Raw genomic sequence first — 15,272 nt, 5'->3', positions numbered from 1 at the left:
AGATCATTCTAAAGGTGCCCATCCACTAGACGATTAAGTTGAACGGTAACGATTGTTCATAAATAGTTTGCATAAATGTCTAAAACGACCAGTGATGCGCGTGCCTGCTGGTTGTTTAGACATCTATCATCGTGCAAACATGCTGGACAAACCTGATGATAATGTCAGGTTGAGCATGTTTGCAGATGATTGATGAGCCTGCACTGACCGACTGCTCGTTCAGTGCAGGCTCATCACAAACTAACAAAGACTGCACGATTGCAATGTTGTAATCGTGCAGTCGTTTTAATGTCTGCTAGTGGATGGGGCACCTTTATTCATATGCCCCTTCACACAATGAGCTTTTTCTATGGTTGCAAGTGACCTTGACTCTAAAATCATTACTATGTGCATCTAGGTTCTGGTACAACCTCAGATAATTAAAACGGAGTCCCTGGTGTTGACAGCATTGAAGGCAGATGGTAGCCCAATGATGACTGCTGTTCAGAATCCTGCAATCACCACGCTTACTGCTCCTCTACAGACCACTGCTCTACAAGTACCTGTAAGTCTTTTCTAATGTGCTTAATATGTGACGTTGTGCTGCAGTAATAGTTGCAGACTATGCTTATACATACAGAATGTCATAGGTGTCCAAATAATAAAGCTATCGCTACAACATTTGTGTTTTTCTACATTTAAACACTTATTGTATCACAGCTGAGCATTGTTTTTAATATTTCTCTGATTATTTTTCTCATTCTTCAATTTTTATAGTTATTTAGTGCATGTTTGTGGTGACCTTTTTTATTTTCTTTCTTGCTTTCCTAGTGCACATAAGTTTCTTTACTCTGCCTCGTCCTATTGTGCACACATCAGTTACTGTCCTGGTTAGCCATAGAATGTAATGATTGATGGAAATACCTTGAAACCTTATCATAACATTACAGGTCAAGGTGCCATTTACTACTAATGTAGCATTTGGATGCAATAAATAAGCATAAGTGTAGATAATGTGCATCCAGCAAAGATACTATAGTTTTACAGACATTTCTTCTTAAGCTGGGTACACACTAGGCTGACCCGCTGACCTATATGATGATTGGTAATGCTGGGTACACACTGGCAGATACATTGGCTTATCAATTAATCGGCTAATATATCGGGTGCCCATCGGCCAGTGTGTACCAGTGATATGTGCTGCACAGCCGATGCCCAATATATCTGCGGTAGATTGGGGCATTGTGCTGTATATGTACAGTCAGCCGACTGCCGTACATTTGCAGCCGCGGGAAGGAGGGCACGACGCCCCTTGCCAGCGGTACCTGCCCCCCTCCAACACACAGTACACAGATGATGGTGGTTCAGTGTGTATGAACAAATATCTTCAGTTAGTGATCTGCAGATACATCTGCTAGGTGTAAAACCCAGCTTAAGTGTATACACACTTATCAATTCGTCTGCCTGATGTGCCATGCTTGACAGCTCAAATGGGCAAGCATTTAAATCCACTTAAACTATCAATCACCGTTGGGTCCCGCAGCATGTGTATGGGCGATCGGCAGGTCTACCCGTACACACCTGCAGATGGCAAACATATCTTTCAGATATATCGGCCATCTGCTGTGCTGCATAGCAGATCGGATATGTCTATGAACGATGTTGTTCAGACTTATATACATCTCTTTCTACTTCGGGTTCCACAGGGTTGACCTTGGGGTATAGCTGGATCTGGATCCACGGGCACCACGCAGTTAAAGCTTTGCTGCTCCCAGGATGCACTTGGGTCCATCCTCCTCTAAACCCCGCCCCCGGCCACAGGCACCTCAGTTTTAGTTGGTGCCCGGCCGGAGTCGGGTCACCCTGTCGCAGCTTTATTTTAAAAGAGAAATTTTTAATTTTTTTCTACTTTTTTTACACTTTTAGAGCGGCAGCATCAGACTGTCCTTCTCCCCGCTGGCGCCGCGACGCCAGTACACCTCTGGGGATCGCGGCGGGACCCCAGAGCCTGTACTAGCCCGGCTCTGGGGACTCCCTTGACTGCTGCCGGAAGCGACGGGGATCAGGTAAGCCGCGGGTCGCCGCGTGCGGCGGCCCGCGGATACTTTACATGCAGTCAGAAGCCTCCGGTCTCTGGGGACAGACCGGAGGTGCTAGCGGCGGCGGCGGGCTCCCCCTCAATTGAGGAATACCCCGCGTGTCCGCTAGACCACCAGGGTAACAGGCTGGTAGCGGGACCGGCAACCCGGGGGTTAATTGCTAGCCTGGGGAGGCAGCCTGCCCTGTCTAGCGGCTCCTCCCCTCAGCTCAGCGCGCCTTTCAACTAGCAGTCTGGCGTCGCTGAGCTGCTCTTATCTTACGGCCACTCCTCCTCTGAGGTCTCCGGCAGCCATCTTTACTGGCACATCGCAGACTCCCAGGCGGTATCAAGTGGACCGGTCCCCCTGTGTACCTCTCCCCTGCTAAAGGACAGTGTACACAGCGCTATAGCCCTCCCAGACACTGAATCTGGGCGGTTGATTGTAGCGGAAGGTGCAGTGAGTACTAACTTTTCTGCATTGTATGTGACTATTGCTAGTGCTGCCTGTCTGTGACTTATTCCCCTTGCTGTCAGCTTATAACTATCCCTTTCCTTCTCCTACGGCCCGGCAGGTGTGTGGGGGAAGGGCGTTTTTCTGAGACTCTCACTTATATAAAACACGTATTTGTGGGGTCAGTCACATACTGTTGTGTGCTACACAGTACCATATCTGGGCTGTTGTGTCGCATACTGGTGAGTGCGCGGGTGTTTAAAACCGTAATTCCTCTGGTGATACCTATTTCTTGTGATTTACGGTATCATGTCTGATGAGGAGACTGAGCGCTCTGTGGCTCCTGTGTTATTTTCCTGCAGACGCTGTGCTGCTGGAGTTGATGGGGAGGACTTATCTCAGGATGGTCTGTGCGGGCGGTGCCAGCTGGTACCGGGCCCCTCCAACCCCCCTGTGTCACAGGACCCTCCTTGGGCGATGTTTTCACAGGTGCTGGCGTCTATTGCGGACCGGTTATCGGTCCCATCAGCGGTCCCTTCTAGGGCGTTGCTGCAGCCCACCATCCTCCATTCCCCGGGGGTTCCACAAATGTTGCGGTCTCCCCCCGGGGCCCAGACTGTGGGTCCTTACTCGGGACTGCCTGTGTATGTGCAGTCTTCCCCAGGGACGCGTCAGTCTGTAGTGCCTTTGCAGAGTTTTGCTCCGACGGCTCCTCCGCCTTGGGTGGATGTTCTATCCAGCTCCGTACAGAGTCTGGCGGCTTCATCCTCGGCGTTTCAGTCCATGTTGCAAGGTGATGTGCCACCAAGGGCGTCTAAACGTCCGGTTGTGAGTTCACTAGCTGCGCAGTTGTCGGACTCGGAAGTGTCCTCAGATGATGGAGAAATCCATGAGGACTCTGACTCTGATGTCATGGGGCAGGAGGTGGAAGCTAAGTCCTCCATTAATGTTCCAGCCTTAGTTAGGGCGGTGCGGGCTATCCTACATGTTGAGGATGATGCGCCGGCTCCTAGGTCGAAGTTTCCTAATTTTAAAAAGGCCAAGGTGACTTCAACTGTGTTCCCCCTGTCTGATCAATTATCGGATCATATGGCGGCGGCCTGGCAATTACCCAGTAAGAGGTTCCATCCACAGAAGAGGTTGGCGGCGAACTATCCTTTTCCTGAAGCTCATTGCAGGAAATGGGAAACTCCGCCGGCGGTGGATTCCCACGTTACCCGCTTGATCAAAAGCGCGACGCTGCCATTGCCGTCTATCTCCTCTTTGAAGGATCCCACGGACAGGAAGGTGGAGACTTGTTTAAAGTCCCTTTATTCTCTTTCCGGGGCGGTGGCTCGCCCGTCCATGGCTGTCTCCTGGGTGGCTAAAGCCATTGAGGCATGGGCCAATGCCTTGGAGGATACCTTTCCTGATGAGGCTCCGGATATCCAGAGAGCGTTAGTGGGACAGATGCGGGATGCAGCTTCCTATATTGGGGAAGCGTCTTTGGATGCCAGCCTGCTCACTTCTAGGGTGTCGGCTGCAGCGGTGTCTGCTCGACGCTCCCTGTGGCTGAGGTCCTGGAGGGCTGATGCAGATTCAAAAAAGGGTCTGGAGACCTTGCCTTTTAATGGTGATTTACTATTTGGTCCGGATTTGGACAAAATAGTGGATACTTTGGCTAAGTTCAAGTCGGCTTTTCTCCCTTCGGCCTCTGCGCCGGCTAAAGTGAGGAGCTCTGCCTTTCGGTCCTTTCGGGTTCAGGGTAAGGCCAAGGGCCAGTCCTTACCGAGACATTCGGCGACCAAGGCCGCACCCAAGCCCAAGAAGCAGGCATGGAGTGCCCGGCGCCCTTCTTCCAAGCAGGAGGATAAGCCTGCTGCCTGATGGGACGGGCCTCTCTCTGGGGGACCCCAGAGTGGGAGGCCGACTTCTCCAATTCGCCCAGTGTTGGTACAATACCACCACGGATGCCTGGGTTCGAGAAGTAGTCTCTCAGGGGTACGCCCTGTCTTTTCGGTTCAGGCCGCCCCACCAGTTTTTCTGTACGAGTCCTTCTCTGGACAAGACCAAAGCTGGTCAGATTCAGGTAGCTATAGAATCCTTGCTACAAGCAGGGGTCATTGTTCCCGTTCCGCAGTCTCAGCGCGGGACGGGGTACTATTCTACTCTGTTTCTGGTACAGAAACCCAATGGTTCTCATCGCCCTATCCTGAATTTGAAGTCTCTGAACAGATACCTCAGAGTTCCCAGGTTCAGGATGGAAACGTTACGTTCCATCATTCTGGCGATGGAACCCGGGGATTATATGGTCTCCCTCGATATCCAGGACGCCTATCTCCATGTGCCCATAGCACCGGCACATCAGCGGTATCTGAGGTTTGCTATCCTGAACCATCACTACCAATTTCGGGCGTTGCCTTTTGGCCTTTCCACGGCTCCGAGGGTGTTCACCAAGGTGATGGCGGTTATGGCTGCCCACCTTCGGGGTCAGGGTCTACGTCTGTTGCCGTACCTGGACGATCTTCTGCTGCTGGCGAGCTCCCCGGAGGTGCTTCTTCGACATCTCCAGCTGACCATTGCTTGTCTTCAAGCACACGGGTGGTTGATAAACTGGAAGAAGTCCTCCCTGATTCCATCACAGCGGATGGTTCATTTGGGAGCCCCGCTGGATTCTCGTCGGCAACGGATTTTCCTGACTCCGGAGAAGGTCTCCTCCCTGCAGCTGCGGATACACAGTTGCCTGAGCAGTTGCCGCCTGTCGGTCCATTCAGCTATGAGAGTTCTGGGGTCCATGTTGTCGACATTCGACATGGTGGAATTTGCCCAGTTCCATTCCCGGCCCCTGCAGGGGCTGATTCTATCGGAATGGAACGGGTTACCTCACCGGATCCGCTCTCAGATGCTGGTGTTGTCCCCGGAGGTTCGGCAGTCTTTGGCTTGGTGGCTTCAGACGGCGCATCTGGTCGAGGGGCGCCCCTTTTGGATCCCGGACTGGGTCCTGCTCACGACGGATGCCAGTCTTCGGGGTTGGGGGGCAGTGACCGGCTCATTATCGCTTCAGGGTCGTTGGTCCGCGGAAGAAGCACTTCTCCCCATCAACATCCTGGAACTGCGGGCTGTGTACAGGGCCCTGCAGTCGTCCGGCCCCGCTCTTCACGGAAGGGCGGTTCAGGTGCAGTCCGACAACGCCACCACGGTGGCGTACATCAACCACCAAGGGGGAACTCGCAGTCGGGCAGCAATGTCGGAGGTGTCTCGCATTCTTGCTTGGGCGGAGGGTCACATTCCGGCGATCTCGGCGGTCTTCATCCCCGGAGTCCTCAATTGGGAGGCGGACTTCCTCAGCCGTCACGACGTGCATCCCGGGGAATGGTCGCTTCACCCAGAGGTGTTTCAGCTACTCGTGGACAGGTGGGGGCTGCCGGAGCTGGACTTGATGGCCTCCCGTCACAATCACAAGTTGCCCGTTTACGGGTCAAGGACAAGAGACGCAGGCGCCTGTCTGGTAGACGCTCTGTCGGTGAAATGGACGTTTCACCTGGCGTATCTGTTTCCTCCGATATCCCTGCTTCCTCGGGTTATTATTATTATTATTATCCTTTATTTATATGGCGCCACAAGGGTTCCGCAGCGCCTTACAAAGTACAGAAACAAATGAGCACACAAGACAACAGCTATTAACAGTACAGACAATGCAGTGCAAGTACATGATTTATAAACAATGCTGCATAACACCTAAATAAGCAGCAGGGTGTCAGTAAGCAGTTTTAGGTGCCATTGTGAATGAAAGTAAAAGTATGGCAAGAAGAAGCACGTGAGGAAAGAGGGCCCTGCTCGCGAGAGCTTACATTCTGAGGGGAGGGTCAGACAAACGGGTGACACAGATGGGCTAGATAGTGAGGAAGGAGCATAGAGTAGTGGGTTAGGATGAGCGCTGGAAAGCATTGAGGAAGAAATGGGTCATGATGGCCCATTTGAAGATTAAGAGCCAGGAAGCCAAGTGATGGAGGAATTTTGCAGGAGCAGTGGTGTCAGAGGGGTAAATCCAGGGTTTGGTGATGTCTAGGAGAATCAAGGCATTGCAGATGAAGTGCTCATGAACGGAGACCAGTTTATTATAGACAAAACTGGCTTTCCAGAGGGAACAGGAGAGACGGACAGAGTTAAGAGGTGAGAGGAGAATGAGATTATTAGGGTTGATGCAGTGTGGAGGTGATACTGGTCTAGAGAAGGGGAATAAGGAGTGTGGGGTTATGTGGCTGGCTTCTGAATGAGGAAGGGTGACAGCAGGTGGTGGGTCAGGTGGAGGTTTAGTGTGGTGTGGGAGGGGGAGAGGATAGGTAACTTGGAGAAAAGAGGGTGCAGGGTTTAGTGGTGGTGCAGCAGGGCCATGGTGGAAGAGAAGTGAATAATACTGGAGTTGTGGGAGATGCAGTTGAGAGACTTATATGTGATGAAGAGAGACAGAGGAGGGGGAGAACGTGGAGGGGACTATGGATGGAGAAAAGAGGTGAAAACTGGTGGTAGAGGAGAAAATAATGTAGCGGCTGAGTGAGGGTGGAGTAGAATAAAAGAGACATCGTGTAGATGAGGCGGTTGGGGGTGAAAAAGTCAGTAGTAGTAATGAGTTTGAGATGAGGGAGCAGTACAGGTCCAAAGGTCAAAATCAGATAAAAAAAAGAACAGTGCTGGAAGATGTAAAGGCACAACTACAATAGTAAATTATAACCAAAAAAGGAGTGTAGAGCTGTTAAAGTAGCAAGTCTTGAGAATTAGTCTAAAGTATGAAAATAAATATATATATATATATATATATATATATATATATATATATATATATATATATATATATATATATATATATATATATATATATTTCTGCGGAAATTCAAGCAGGACGGCGGCACGCTCGTGCTGGTGGCTCCGGCGTGGCCCAGACGTCCTTGGTACTCCGATCTGAGGTGCCTCTCCATCGACGCTCCGTACCTTCTTCCTCAGCGTCGGGACCTGTTGTCTCAAGGGCCCTGCCTTTACCCGGATCTGGGTCGGCTGTCTTTGACGGCGTGGCTCTTGAGACAGCCGTCTTGAGGTCTAGGGGTTTCTCCAGTTCGGTCATTGGTACCATGCTTAGGGCACGCAAGCCTGCTTCCACGCAGATTTACCACAGGGTGTGGCGCACTTATTTTCTGTGGTGTGAATCCAGAAACTATGATCCGCAGGTGTTCCGGGTTTCCAGAATCTTGGAGTTTCTTCAATCGGGTTTGGACCTCGGCTTACGCCTGGCCTCTCTGAAGGTTCATGTGTCTGCTTTGTCCGTGTGGTTTCAGCGACGGATTGCTACTCTGCCAGACGTTCACACCTTTTTCCAAGGTGTTCTCAGGATCCAGCCTCCCTTCGTGGCTCCGTGGGACTTGGCGGTGGTACTGCGGGTCTTGCAGGGTCCTCCTTTTGAGCCGCTTGAGTCGGTGGAGCTCAAGTGGCTGACGTTTAAGACCATTTTTCTCTTGGCAATTGCTTCTGCCAGGAGGGTTTCAGAATTGGGGGCGCTTTCCTGTTGCTCCCCTTTTCTGATTTTTCACCAGGACAGGGCGGTGCTCCGCACTCGTCCTGAGTTTTTGCCCAAAGTGGTCTCAAAGTTCCACATTAATCAGGAACTTGTTGTGCCAGCTTTTCAGTCACCTGATCTTTCCGCTGGTGAGGCTTCCTTAGATGTAGTCCGGGCACTTAATCTACGTGGACCTGACTGCTTCGGTTAGGAAGTCTGATTCTTTGTTTGTCCTCTTCGGTTTTCACAAGAGGGGTTGGCCTGCCAACAAGCAAACGTTAGCCCGTTTGCTTCGTTCCGTTATTTGTGAGGCTTATGCACAGGAGGGTTTACCTGTGCCAGCCTCTGTTAAGGCTCATTCCACTCGTTATGTGGGTCCCTCTTGGGCTGCTAGACGTGGCGCCTCCGCTGTTCGGCTGTGTAAGGCGGCTACTTGGTCTTCAATTCAGATGTTTTTGAGGTTTTATGCGTTTGACACCTTCGCCTCTCAGGATGCATCCTTTGGGCACCGGGTACTCCTTTCAGCACAGGAGCGTCCACGCCCATTATACTACGGTCACATTATATTGGCTATGTATGTGTGCACTCTGCGTCTACAGTTCCACCACTTGGGAGGGAGGATCACATTATACTGCGGTCACATCATATTGGATATGTATGTGTGCACTCTGTATGCACAGTTCCACTACTTTCGGAGGGATGATCATTTCATCAATAATAGTTATAAATCCAGTGCAGTTGTTCTTTTAGCTCAATTAAGATTCAAGGGCACACAGACAAACCTAAACCATTACTGCCTCATAAGGAACTGCAAAAGTAGATCTAAATTGGTACATTACCTTCCAAGTCGCAGCAGACGGTAAACTGTTGGTCCTTATTCTTATTATGGCTGGTTGTAAACCATGAACTTTGATCTTGTATGTAATGCAGATTCTATTATGTCTCTATGAAATCTTAACCTAACTTGTTCTAGACAATAATGGGTGGCAGTGGAACTATTTTGACAACTATGCCACTCATGATGGGACAAGAAAAGATGCCAATCAAGCAGGTACCTGGCACTATGAAACAGCTAGAGGTGCCAAAGGAGGGTGAGAGGAGAACAACACACAACATAATTGAGAAGAGGTACAGATCATCAATCAATGACAAAATAATTGAGCTGAAAGACTTGGTTATGGGAACTGATGCAAAGGTGAGCATCACATTTGTGTAGAAAGATGTACAGATTTATAGAGTTCGTGAATTAAAATAAAATATGTATGTATATAAAAAAAAAATGTAAAATTATTTTTTCAGTTTGAGGCCGTTTGGTCAAAGCTATGAAAAGCGACTAAAGTTGAAATATATACATACTCACTAATTCTACTAAGATTTCTAAGATGTGCAGTCTTATTTTGCTTGTATTAAGTGCATTTACTGTACGTTTCAGTTGCACAAATCTGGGGTATTGAAGAAAGCCATTGATTACATTAAATACCTGCAGCAATCCAACCAGAAACTACGTCAAGAAAATATGGCCCTCAAGCTGGCCAATCAGAAAAACAGTAAGTTTTGTGCTGCAATGTGTGTAGCATAAGGTGCCTTACATGTGACTATTGCGTTTATCCCCAGATAATAATTTGTTACATGCATGTATCTGTACACAAAGGTATAGCAGATCCAGTTAAAAAAAAATAAGGATAGATGACCATAAACTAGTTTAGTTTAACTGGTTAAAAGCAGAAGACCTATTGGTTGCATTAGTTTATTGTATAAAATTTTTATAAAACATGGCATTTCTCACTAACCAGGAATAATCTCATTTTGGATATGTTCAAAACCTTATACTTGATGTTATGACATTTATACATCTTGTGTGACTAGAGACACTACATGTTTATCAATCTTTTTATTTTGACATTTCTGTCTGTGCTCTGCAAGCTACCCAGCAATCCTGACCCATAGTAAGCAGCCAGGTTATATTCTGCCAGAATTCAGTGATGTGCTGCAGAAGCTAAACACATAACAAATAAGCAGTACCAGGTGATGGAGCCTGGTGATGGGTACAGCGATGCCATCCTACAAATGGGGCACCATGTTATTGCACAGCTGACACTAGCAAGAGTATGTGCTGATGACTTGTTGCTGACAACCAATAAAACACGGTGCAGCAGGTTGCAGTATGTGCTTTCAGTTTTTAGATTTTATTTAAAATTACACTTTAGTCACTCAACAAGACAACATATTAAAGATCATCCTAAAATATGTACACTGCTGTTTTGTAATGCAGTGCTTTATTCTACAGAATATTTGAAAGGCATTGATTTGAGCAGCTTGGTGGACACCAGCATGGATATGAAGATGGATGAGTTCAACCAAAACATTTTAATGATGTCTCCACCAGCATCTGACTCTGGATCACCTGCAGTCTTCTCTCCTTATTCTGTTGATTCAGAGCCAGGGAGTCCACTTCTAGATGATGAAAAGGTGATGTCCTTATCACAGAGAACCCCTGTACTATGTCATCTGTTTTAACAGCTCCTTTAACCACTTAACTGGCAATCCAACACTATATTATTTAACTAAAATATTAACTGTCTTTTTTTTATTTTTTTAATATTGGTCATCGATGTTCGGAACGTCGCGACCATCGCAACTTTAATTTGTCAAGTGGCTGCTCCTCTGAGAGGCAGCCAGTACACATTGGGGGGTGGCTAATTTACATTTCCCATGCGGCTGCTCCTCTCTGCAGTCGCCGGGTGGTGGGTCCTGCTGTGTTGACCACTTAACAATGATTGGCAGACATTGGACGAGGGTGTAGTAATGCAGATAAGCTGGGAGGTCACTTTGCCAGTGGCGTCTGCTGGAAGATACTCTTCCAGCAGCCGCCCACTGTGCGTTACTAACAGGTTGAATCGTTTGCGACTGTATATTAAGGCACTGCCTGGTGTGGTTGCATATAATGCGAACTTGCCAAGCAAGTAGTTAAAACTATTTTATTCAAAAGTAGCATCTGCTTTATATTAAATACTATGTGAATTATGCAAAGAGAGAATAACGTACATGTCAAATTAATTTCAATGGGGGACACTGGGACTGTGGGTGTAGGGTAAGATGCCGGAACCTGGGCACCAAAGAGTTAACTTTTGCAGCAGCACAGGCTCCTCCTCCCCTATACCCCGCCTGAAGCCAGTTTTTCTTGGTACCTTCAGGAAGAGGGCATAGTCTCTTAGGGCTGCACCCCTTGTTAACTTAATTTCTTATTCAGGGTCCATAGGCTCCAAAGGGAGACCTTGGGGTGTAGATGATGGAAACTCTGTTTTGTTAGTGCCCAGCCGGAGTCGGGTCACTATTTCACAGAGGGTGCTGTTTAGGCAGCCCCTAAAGCTTATTTCTTTTTATGAATTTCTCAATTATTTTTACAAGAGCGTGCAGCAGCAGATTGTCCGTGGGGCGTCTGCGCTGCCGCTGAGTCACCCCTCCAGTGCTGCGACGCCAGTACTGGTCTGGGGATCTCGGCGGGCGTTCCGGGGGTCAGCGCTAGCACCCGGAAATCAGGGGCCGGGTAAGGCGGGTCGCCGCTCACGATGGGCCGTCCGTTATGTCTTTCCCCTGAGACCGGAGGTGGCTGAGTGTGGATGCAGGCTCTGGCCATCGCGCTCCACTGACTGGACCACCAGGGACAATTTGGTGCGGGAAACCAGTGTCCCAGGGGTTAATAAGCGGCTCCTCCCCTCAGCTCAGTGCACCTTTCCACTGCGGTCTGGCTTCGCCTTCTCCGGCCACGCCCCCTCAGATCATGGCGGCCATTTTCTTCATGGTGCAGTATCAGCTCTCCCAGGACAACTTGTGGTCCCCTTCATACCTCTCCTCAGGGTCCGCGTATGTAGCACTATTGCCTACCAAGACACTGAGTCCGTGTGGTTGATTTGTAGTATGTGATTGTATGTGACTAATGCTGCCTGTCTGTTTTCTATTCTACTGTCAGCATATATCTTTCCCTTTTTTTTTTTTTTTTTTTTTTTTCTGGCTTTGCCCTAACATACAGGTGTATTCAGGGGTTTTCCTCATATATATATAGAACTAAGTATTTGTGAGGTTTGTCGCATACAGTTGGTCATTGAAGTGTGCCATATTTGAGCTACTTGTTCCTGCAGCTTACCCAAGCATAAGACTGGACCAGTATATTGCTTTCCTACTAGTATCCACAGGAAGTGGGCGGAAAGCCGACGGACGGAATCCCGACCGCCGGCTTCTTGACTGTCTAATCCCGGCGTAGGTTAAATGACAGGCGGCGAAATCCTGACGCCTGTCATTTTACCTACGCCGAGCCCGACACCCGTCTTACTGATCGAAGGTAAGCTGGGTGCGGACAGCCGCGGGGAAGGGGATAGGTTTAGGGCTCCCGGGAGGGACTTGGGGTTAGGCACCCGAGAAAGGGGGGGTTAGGCTGCGGGGAAGGGGGGGGGGGGTTAGGGTTAGGCTGCGGGGAAGGCGGGGTTACGTTTAGTCACTTAGGGGTGCCTAACCTCCCCCCTCAAGTGCCTAACCCTAGCCCCCCCCCCTCTAAGTGAGGGTTAGGGGGTAGAATAGGGTTAGGAAACACTTACCTTGGATGATCAGGATTTTCAGCCCTGCCGGGCAGCCGCTGTCAAGAATTGAACCGCCGACAATGCGGTAAATCATACCGAACCCTATCCTACATACACGGTGGTTGCTTTATACCCAGTACCATATTGTGTGCCATATTACTCTGCAGCTATGTCTAGCAAAGGCAAGCGTAACAAACAGGCATCTGCACCCAGACTGCAGACAAATTTTGAGCTGCAGACTTAAGTGAGGAGGATTTCAGATGGGTTATTTAGTAATATACATCAGGCAACCCAGCGCCTGTACAAAAGAGCCCCCTGGTCTTCATTTTCTCAGGTTCTGGCCACTATTGCGGACTTGTGCTTAAGGCAGCCTCTGCTCGTATCTACCACAGTGTGTGGCATACATTTTTCCAATGGTGTAGTACCAGAGGCCACCAGGTATTTAGGATTTCCAGAGTCCTGGCCTTCCTTCAAGCTGGGTTGGACCTAGGGCTCCTCCTGGCCTCGCTGAAAGTGCATGTCTTTGCTCTGTCCATTTGGTTCCAGCACGGACTTGTTCCACTAATGGATATCCACACCTTCCTCTAGGGTGTCCACCGGATTCAACCTTCCTTTGGTCCTCCAGTGGTTCCTTGGGATTTGTCAGTAGTTCTTTGTGCCCTCCATTATATATAATTTGTTTAATGCTGTCTTGACAATATTTGTTTTACATTTTTGAGCTATTGATTTAAGTTTTTTGGTCTATGTTAGGCAAAATCTTTTTAATATAATTTATTAAAGGTATGTTTTAATACATCAATTATTGTATTTCTTCTCTATCTTCTCCCTTTTTTTTTCCATTTTAATCTGGGTTGTGCCTCATTCAAGGAGTCCTTTTTCTACCAGTTTGTTTCCATCCAGAGGCTAGATTTGAAGAGCTGGTTTTGCGCACAACAACTTCAGTGCATACCCACTACTGCGGTCAGCTTTTCTCAAGGTTGCAGTGTGCTTATTGGAAAAAAGAGAGACCCTAACTTTATATTTGCAATATATCCTTTCCTTTTATTCCTTTGAGGCAACTCCGCATTCCTCCTCTTTATAATTGTTTTTTAATATTTAGATTTTTATAGGTTTTGGGAAATGTAAATTCTAATTAGTTTTCCGTCCTGTCCTCCTGGAGCTTGGTTAGTTAATAACTCTGCTCCCTGATGGGAGGTGATATAGAAAGGGAAGAATCTTCAAAGTTTTTGAAGGCTCAAATTAAGGTGGTGTTCAGCAGAGGGCACAGGAGCTAACGCAGCTGCTGACATGTAATGCAGCATTGGATAGTCTGCGGGAACATCAGCCTGCTGAGTGACCCCATGGGGTCATGCAAGCCGGCCGCCACAGATCAGATACAACAAAGAGACCAGGAAATCTATACGCTTCCCCCCCCCCCCCCCCCAATGGCGGCAACATGCCTCCATTTCTACTTCAGGTTCCTTAGGGTCCACAGGTAACCTTGGGGGTATAGGAATAGGTGTATAACGTAGGCATCGGGCACCATGCAGTTAATTTCTTTCCTCCCAGGATGCACTGGTCCCCCATAGAAACTGAAGCAGTCGCCGCCCCCTCCCTGCCTACTAATGGCAGTGGACTGTTGGTCTGCTGCTGATCTGTGTCCAATCCCTCAGGACCCGTACTGCACATGCGCAGTACGGGTCCTGAGGTACCGGCGCCTGCATTTAGCAGTGCACCTACGTGCACAGCTGAATCAGGGCCGAAGTACCGAACTCCTGTATCTTCCTCACTCCTAGATTGAAGTGTTGCTCAATCGAATTGGGGGAAAAAAATTTATTGTAAAGAGGTTAAATGCATGTTAAATTGTTTTAATAGATAATTGAATTTAAAGTGTGTTTTGCATGCATTGTTACCATTGACACACACAGTGCTAATTATAAGTGCAAGAATGATTTAGAATATTCTAAAACAAAGTGCCATAGCATGCCCGTATTTGAAAAATCTTAATGCCATTTCTCAAGTCTACTTTTTGTGTTGAAGGTTAAGGATGAACCAGACTCTCCCACTGGACTGGGCATGATGGATCGTTCACGAATGCTCCTCTGTGCTATGACATTTCTTTGCTTGACCTTTAATCCTCTGACATCCTTACTTCACTCGGAAAGTAGCCAGCATTCAGACAGAGCCATGCAACATGGGACAAGTAGAACTATGCTGGGTATCGAAGTGTCAGGTAAAGTTAGCATTTCATTTGTTTGTTATAAGCATTTTTATCTGCAAATAAATTCACCATAGATGAGCTTATCTTTTATTAAAATATTTTTAAGTTTTGTACTACTTTAAACCTGTTTAAAAGTGGATGCATCAGCAATGGACCTTTCTCTTATATGCTGTGGGGGAACACAAATGATGGGGTGTAGAAAATCCAGGCAGTGGTTAAGCACTCTAATTTTTCTTCTGAGTGCCATGAATAGTAGAGTGCTTTTTCAAAATAGTCTCTTAGGTACTTGACATTTTAAATCCATTTCTCTGAATCCATCTGACATGCCTTGTGATGTAGAGGATGACCAATAGCAGCAGACAAATTATCCAAAAAATTGGATTGTATTGCTTTCTCCATCCCCTGCAAATAATCATCCTGTATATCCAACAATGTCATAAAGTGCCCAGGTACCAATGCTA

The 15,272-nt window shown here is 48.0% G+C and overlaps 1 protein-coding gene across 1 annotated transcript in view; it reads left to right on the top strand.

Annotated features, from left to right (window-relative positions):
• Nucleotides 1–15,272, top strand: part of SREBF2 (sterol regulatory element binding transcription factor 2) — a 71,730-nt gene that overhangs the window by 14,471 nt on the left and 41,987 nt on the right. The window contains exons 4-8 of the mRNA XM_088468062.1: nt 398–544; nt 9,011–9,232; nt 9,470–9,584; nt 10,325–10,506; nt 14,631–14,823. Of these exons, the coding sequence (XP_088324188.1) occupies nt 398–544; nt 9,011–9,232; nt 9,470–9,584; nt 10,325–10,506; nt 14,631–14,823 (859 nt within the window). The remainder of the gene's footprint in view (nt 1–397; nt 545–9,010; nt 9,233–9,469; nt 9,585–10,324; nt 10,507–14,630; nt 14,824–15,272) is intronic.

The sequence above is a fragment of the Taudactylus pleione genome, unplaced genomic scaffold, assembly GCF_031769625.1.
Source record: "Taudactylus pleione unplaced genomic scaffold, aTauple2 ptg000080l, whole genome shotgun sequence".
Lineage (NCBI taxonomy): Eukaryota > Metazoa > Chordata > Amphibia > Anura > Myobatrachidae > Taudactylus > Taudactylus pleione.
Note: the sequence above shows the minus strand (reverse complement) of the source record. Positions and strands in the feature narration are given on the sequence as shown.